Source organism: Mercenaria mercenaria, chromosome 15 (assembly GCF_021730395.1).
Source record: "Mercenaria mercenaria strain notata chromosome 15, MADL_Memer_1, whole genome shotgun sequence".
NCBI classification, from domain to species: Eukaryota; Metazoa; Mollusca; class Bivalvia; order Venerida; family Veneridae; genus Mercenaria; species Mercenaria mercenaria.
Genome location: NC_069375.1, coordinates 20963196 through 20971298, shown reverse-complemented (window position 1 = coordinate 20971298; position 8103 = coordinate 20963196). Strand labels below are relative to the sequence as shown.

The 8103-nt window shown below is 36.9% G+C and overlaps 1 protein-coding gene across 1 annotated transcript; it reads left to right on the top strand.

Annotated features, from left to right (window-relative positions):
* The first annotated feature begins 1188 nt into the window (after positions 1-1188).
* LOC123547698 (glutamine synthetase-like) lies at positions 1189-7726 on the top strand. The gene is made up of 7 exons (XM_045334964.2): positions 1189-1315; positions 2293-2490; positions 3260-3421; positions 3679-3825; positions 4988-5115; positions 5548-5747; positions 6784-7726. The coding sequence occupies exons 2-7, from the start codon at positions 2307-2309 to the stop codon at positions 7070-7072; spliced, it is 1110 nt and encodes a 369-aa protein (XP_045190899.1). The 5' UTR covers positions 1189-1315; positions 2293-2306; the 3' UTR covers positions 7073-7726.
* The last annotated feature ends 377 nt before the right edge of the window (positions 7727-8103 follow it).

The following is an 8103-nucleotide window of genomic DNA, read 5'->3' as shown; positions in this document are numbered from 1 at the left end:
AAGTTACTGAATGAAAATGGGTTCCCAACCCCCGTCTCTAGACACTGCAGCACTTGCGTATATCGGCCTGTACCAAATAAATAATCTCGTGGATCGGTTCTGAATTAATTCTATGTTAGATTACATCCTTATACCCCAAAAAGCTTTGTCATACCCTGCGACTGGCCACGTCGGAACAGTCATACAGTTTCTTTTAAAAATTTGCAATAAGTTTCTTTAGAAACATATTTAGCAGTGAAAGATTACAGACAAGAAATTTATTCAAAGCTAAACTAAGGTAAACATAGTTATTTGTACCATCTATACTGACAGAGAACCCGTGTTCTTGTTGTAGAATTACTTCTGAAGTGTACAATATTGCTTTTCTTAGTATTAACCTTAACTGTGGGAGCCTCTGCGGCCAGGTAGTTAAGGTCGCTGACTTTGAATCACTTGCTCCTCATCGATGTGGGTTCGAGCCTAAATTGGTGCGTAGAATTCTTCATGTGAGGAAGCCATCCAGCTGGCTTACGGAAGTTCGCTTATTCTACCCAGGTGTCCGCCCATGGTGAAATAAAGCTTAGGTCAATGACTGATGCAGTTTATAGGATGACTTCATGTGATCAGGTTCGAGCCCCAATGGGGTCACGACCATGACTTCTCATATGACACCAGTACTGGGTTTTCCAGGAAGCGGACTCGAGAGTGGTTCAAATAAGCTTTCATCACAATCGAGCTAAAATAAATTAGTATAAACTAAACTAATAGAAAACCTCGATTTCGAGCCATACATCAATGGTCAAGATAATAGTGGCATTAATACTGAAATTCGCAGGCATACAACCATCAAACTACTGCAAAGAATGATTGCAATTCGATCATCAGATGATTTATATCGGTTTGTTATTCAGTAGGTCAAAGATGACCCTTGTTACTCCTTAGATGTGTACATCAAAAGACAAGGTGGTTGCACCAGTAGAAATTCTCAATGAATATGAATTTAAATATTAAAGACAAACGATGCACAATGACTAGAGGGAAGTCGACAGCTTTTTTGGCCTGAATCTGTTACGTACATTTACATAGAAGACCGGGTGCCAAAACATGTTTAAATAGTTTCTACTTATTAAGACAGTAATGTATGCATTCAAAACGGGTATTATATACCCTGACATTGCAGCTCACCCAACCATGCAGCTGTTTTGATTCAAAGTGTATAAATACACCAAGAAACACTCGCCATTTGCAAAAAAGATTATAGCCCGTAAAAAGCAGTGTCGTCAAAAAATATTTTTAATCCGAGCGGAAACTTAATAATTTTGTCTTGAAATTACAGGTAAATTAATTTTAGCAATACTTCTGTATTCTTTTATTTAACTTTGTAACTGTCATATTTAAGTGAATAAATAGATAATGATTTAAAAACTAGATAGATAAAAAATAAATAGATAAATAAAGAAATAAATTGATAATGATTTAATATATAGATAAATAAAAAAATAATTTGTCATATAATTGAAACAAGCTTACGCTCAGCCACTGCGGTCTTCAGAAATTAGTTTAGAATATTAAACTTTGAAGGAAGAATATTTCGTTTAATTGCTTTTTAATTAAGAGAGGGTTATAATGGTATATAGGGAAAATATAAGATGTGAAATTTTGTAGAATATAGAAGGGAGTCATTCTTGTTTGCTTGTTGGGCACGTTAACCTGGGGCAGTGTAGATGCAGTTGCTGCAGTATAATATATTATATAAAAACTGCTAAACGCAATTACCTGTTTCTTTGCCCTTGATATAATAAACCTGATAGAGGCGTGCATTTCACATGATTCGAGACCTATTACTCATCTATTTACATTTAAAATGCGACGTTACATGGTTTACGTTGATCATGCTTTGAGAACATGCGTATGTCAACAATTTTTATTATATCGTGCATCTAAAAATTAGAATTTATAAATCTAATTGTCTTCGGCTTTTCTTTTCTTTTGTCGAAGTGGGTGGGGACTTCGGTGATCTTTAGCAAGTAGGCATACATTTTTCCGTCCCAAAAATTTTAATCTCATTAAATATCCCAGTGTGTGCGCCTTACAGAGTCCCTGTCTCGAGTCAAGGTCGCTATTTTTCGAAACGCAAAACTATCATTTATGAACATATTTTACAGAAGGAAGCAGTGATTACATTAAATCATCGAGATGGGCGGGGTTGGGGGCTGTGGGGGGAGGGGGGGGGGGGGGGGGGAAGGAAGGTGGGCGTCGGGGGAGGCTAACTCATTAATGCGGTCTACAGAACAGGATGCTCTACTTTTTCAGAGTAACTTTTTAACATGTCTACTGCGGCAGCATTGCGTGGTTTCTCAGCGTCTACTGACAAGAATGTTCTCAAACAGTACATGTCTTTGGACCAGCCCGATGACAAGGTCATGTGTGAGTACCTCTGGGTCGATGGCACAGGGGAAGGAATAAGAAGCAAGTGTCGAACATTAGATTTCGAGCCAGAGAAACCGGAAGGTATTCTTATCAATACATATCTGTAAAAGCTGTTAATTTTGGGGGAAAATGACCACGACGAAGATGTTGATGGTGATTTTAGATGATGATGATGATTTTAAATTGGTAAAGCATACTGAATTTACTCTCAATATATTGAGAAAGCGTTTCTGCGAAACAGTCATCTTAGGAATAGAACTCTGTTAGAGTTGTCTTTCTTTCTAATTGTATATATCAATTATTGTAAAAGTATGTATGTAAACATAAATATGTATTTTGAAGGGAATAAGTACGTTTATACTAAATGATGATGGTAACTGAAGATAATTGTGATTGATTAAAAATCTGATTTAATAACTGCATGATGATTATGATGATAATGTTGTTATTTGTACTACTGCTGCTGCTGCTGCTTATGTTGATTATGATGATATTGTTTATTGTAGTTTCAAAACCAGATGGTGATAATTTGAAATGATTTCATAACAGATAAATGATGACGATGTTGTTGATGTTTATCATCATCATGATCATCATCACTGTTATCATCAGCGCCGTCGGCGTCGTCGTGTTCATGATCATGATCATCATCATCTGTTAGTGTTGTTGTGTTCATCATCATAATCATCATCATCATCATCATTATCACCACCACCACCGTCATCATCATCATTTATTTTTTTGTGAATTGTTGTTTGAAATAACATGGATAATATACGTAGATTCAATCTATATGTTATCATTCATATAATTATGCTGCATGTATATGATATGCTGGTTATTTCCACAGACTGCCCGGTATGGAACTATGACGGTTCTAGCACATATCAAGCCGAAGGCTCGAACTCGGATATGTATATTTATCCACGTGCAATATTCAAAGACCCATTTAGACGAGGAAAGAACAAACTCGTGCTTTGTGAAGTGTTCAAATATAACAATCAGCCGGCAGGTATGTGAATAGCTGAAGTTGCATTTGTAACTTGATACAGATACATGACTTTTCCCTTAAACCACCGGTTCATATGTAAGGACAATGTTGACAAGTGACTAGCATGATGACTATTTAACCAAACTGTTTTATCTCGTGAATGATTCCAACTGTTTCATTGTGTATGCAAATCAAGGTCACATTCCTTAACATTAAAGCCAAAGGATACAGTTGATTGCACTGAAATATTACAATTTTATCTTCGGACATGTTTTCAGAGACAAACAAAAGGATGACTTGTGCTAAAGTTATGGAAGCGGCGAAGGACTCCCATCCCTGGTTTGGTATAGAACAAGAATATACCCTACTGGATTTTGATGGCTATCCATTTGGGTGGCCAAAGAATGGTTACCCGGGACCACAAGGTAAACCATCATCAGATATGTATTTATAAATAACCTAATCCATCACTGAAATAACTGCCTTACAAAACCCAAGTTACGTTGATAAAAATTCTCATTAGTTTGTCCAATTTCATTAAAATGCGGTTATGTGTCCGTTATTTGGTTGACAAATTTGACCATCGGATGAACTGGTGGGAAACTCGTTATAATCTGATCTAGGCCAAGGTTAAACTGCCATATTGACAAATAAACTAAATATTGAATGATTTCTTACCTGGGCTCCGTCTTGTCTTAGGCCCATATAAATCAAACATCATCAAGATCAGGCGTACAGATTTTCATATATATATTTTTTCCATTTTATTTTTAATCAATTTATATGGTTTATTTACCTTAACAGTAAGATGAAATACTGTACATCTATTGATCATCCACGTTCTTTTCAGATAGAAAATGTATTGAAATCATAGAAATTGATATGTAAATAATAAAAAAAATTCAATGTGTGCACTGATAAAATATCCCTTCAGTCTACGAAATTTTATTATGTTTTTGTAGCTAATCTCGATTTTCAGTTTGCCGTCCTTTCATCCTAGGTTGGTTGAATTTGGTGAACAAAGTTGTTCTTGCCTCTCTTGCCCTGGCTGCGCCTATCTAGTAGGGTCAGCTTTTTGGTATTGCGTATATTGTCTGAAAAGATTGTGATAAGTCGGCGAATATTTTTGACTTATCTTTCTTGCGGGCAGTACGTTTTCAATTACCGAATAGAGTTAAATGTTTTATCAATACATGGTAATGTCTGGATGTGTAAACCCGTTAATTAATACAGATATAACACCTGCTCTACAAAGAAAGTGGCCAGTGGATATGACTGTCTATCCGACTGCTCTTGTTAACTTTAATTGTCTGGGTCAAAAACACTAATAATAGTGTTGTTGGGAACTTATTCAAATATCATGATATGTAGAGGTTTAGTACAAAGGAAAACTGATCACACGATGCCTACTGTTGGAAATGCCGTAATTTGACACGGGATTTTGTTGAAATTTCAGGGCATCCAGAGAGAGAAGTATAACTCCATCTTGCATACACATTTTAATTATCGCACTTCATGAAAAAGACACAAATCAAATTGTCCTGGCCGTACAGAGCTTGAGGTAATTGTCTGATTGTTTTCTAACAGGTCCCTACTACTGTGGTGTTGGTGCTAACAAGGTCTACGGTCGTGATATTGTAGAAGCTCACTACAGAGCATGTTTGTATGCCGGTGTGAAGGTAGCTGGGTGTAACGCTGAAGTAATGCCAGGGCAGGTAATTATGTTTTACAAAGTCCGTTTTAAATTTCGCTTAAAGTTATAGCCTTAACGTTCGTAATTATACCCCCACAAACGAATGGGGGTGGGGTGTATATAGGAGTGATGGTTGTCATGATTCCGGACTATAACTCATGAAAGGCTTGACGATTAAAATAATTTTTGGTACACTACTATTTTTGACATAGTTATGGCCTCTTTCTAACTTTAAATTTGCCATACTTCAGTGACAAGGCCGTATTGGGGGGGGGGGGGTATTATTCGTCACTACTGTGACAGTTCTATTTTTTTGATAGATCTGCTTTATTTAGTCTCTACCAAAGACATGAATTTCCAGTACTTTTTCCAGTGCAATAGTCTTTTGATGACCATGTGACCTGCATGCTTCCGGTACAGTCAAATTTGATATATTTGATAAATTGGTTTTCAGTGGGAGTTCCAAGTTGGACCATGTGAAGGCATTGAGATGGGTGATCACTTATGGATAGGACGATACCTGTTGTACAGAGTAGCCGAGGATTTCGGTGTTAACGCAACTTTAGATCCGAAACCTATGGAGGGGGATTGGAATGGAGCCGGGGCACATTGTAACTACAGTACATTGCCAATGAGACAAAGTGGAGGACTAAAGTAAGTTGCACTGTAGTCATTTTGATTAAATATTTTTTGCAAGGTAATCGTTTTGTTCAGTCAAGTCATCAGTCAATGCATGTTGTTACGAGAACGTAGACGGTTTCTTGTCTAAATATATACTCTAACCTGCTCCGATTGCTAACTGTTGTCACTACACAGCGGCCATCTCAAGGTTCAGAACGTATGCACGCCTGTTTATCTCAATAGAGAGGAATGTGGCTCGTGGATTCGTACTTGTATTTACAATAGAGCAGATCTTCAATAGCAAGCAGCACTTACATTTGATTGATTTTTTAAAAATATTTTGTGTAACAGCATTGTATTCTTGAATGCCTCATGGAAGATTGGCTTGTTCAAATGTATTCCCTCGTTAAAAATATTTTCTTATCTCGTGGTACTGTATGTATGCATGTTGCTGTCAGTGCGTCTCGCAGTACTGACACTGAGTAGAGGCATGGTGTATTCAGCAGATCTCACGGTTCTGAACTGAGACATTTTGTCATCAGCATGTCTCAAGCTATTGAAAAGAGCCATGTTGTTACCGGCATGGCTCATGTTCTGAAAGGATGCATGTTAGTACCAGCTCGTCTCATGGAAGTGAAAGGAGAAATGCTGTTTTCAGCACGTCAAACGGCACTGGCACTGAGTGGAGGCATTTTTTTTCAGCATGTCACACGATACTAAATGGAAAAATGTTGTAACCGGCATGTCTCACGGTTCTCAACGGATACATGTTGTTACCGGTTCGTCTAACGGAGCGATAAGGAGAAATGTTGTTACCATCTTGTCTCAGGGTACTGAACATATAGTGTTTACGCACTAACACGTTCTATGGTTCTGAACGCAGGCATGTTGTTCCCAGCAAGTCTCGCGATCGGGGTTCTGAACGGGGACTTGTTGCTCTATCATTATTGCACTAATATAAAAGATATACGGATTACATTTTTCTGATAATTTGTTACAGTGTAGACCTATCACATACAGGTATTTTAAAAGTATTTCCCAAAATGAAGGTAGCTAATTCCATTTTCAGAGAAATTGAATCCGCTATTGAAAAGTTATCTAGAAATCACACGAAGCACATCCGGGCATATGATCCTAAAGAGGGCAAAGACAACGCGAGACGTCTCACGGGACTCCACGAGACTTCGAGTATCCATGACTTTTCTGCTGGAATTGCAAACCGTGGTGCTAGTATCCGAATTCCTCGACAGGTGGCCGAGGAGGGTCATGGGTATCTGGAGGATCGACGTCCGTCTTCAAACTGCGATCCTTACACTGTAACGGAAATCATTGTGCAGACGACAGTTTTGGATAAATAAAATGTTCGTTACTTATTAACGACATTAGAGATTAAGAAGCTTATATATCATATTGAAATATATATTTTTCTGAGACGAAATTATCTAGCTAAGAAACAGACACAATAGGAACTACATTTTACAGCAATTGTGTGACTTGCAGTAGGAGTTTACTTTTAATCAAAGCGACATCTCTTTAAAGAATAATGTTGAAGAACATCTAAATTACGCATACATTGTTAAAAATTACGCGTAATTTGTTAAAATTATGTGTTAACTGTCATTTCCGAAAGTATGGTTGAGGTTTTAGGTCGGTAGTACATATTTTACTCATTTTCTTAGCTATCTTGCCATCTGTTTAATGTCAGAAGGTATAAGAATGTGGATATTTTAAGAGTGTAAACAGTATACTTGTTTTATAAGGTACTACGACATTGTTTTGACCATGACATTTAATGAAAACCATATATTTCTGAATACTCAAGTTGATCTGTTTCAAAATGTATAGTTTATTTACATAGAGTTTACTTAATTGTTTTGTACGTCGTGTTATTTGCATGCATATAGTATAATAAACAATTAAAACAGCAAAGTAGCTTTTGCATGATAAGAATCAATGAATACAACATATATTTACAGCAGTAGATTTTTAAGCCATTAAATAGTACTGTGTGATATTTAGTGTTGTTTTTTTTCGATGAATTGGTTGACGTTTAATTTCGTCGGCACCTGTAACAGCCGATATTTGTAACAGCCGTATTTAATTAAATACCGCAAATGTACAACTGAACGAGGTTTCCTATTTATAGCAAAAACGTGTTGAACTATACGACGCTCAGGACACAGACAGTCAAAAGTGTTGAAATTAAACAGAAAAATTGTGGAAACCTCACCATAAAGTTCTAGCTTCGTGAATTTAGCGTTTAATTCATGCAAGAAAGAGAACTTTGAGCCAGCTCAGTTGTATACATTTATAAACAGGCAAGTCTTTTTTAACTTGACGTCAGGTATTTATTTTCACGGGGCCTCCATGGCGTAATGGTTAAGGCCGC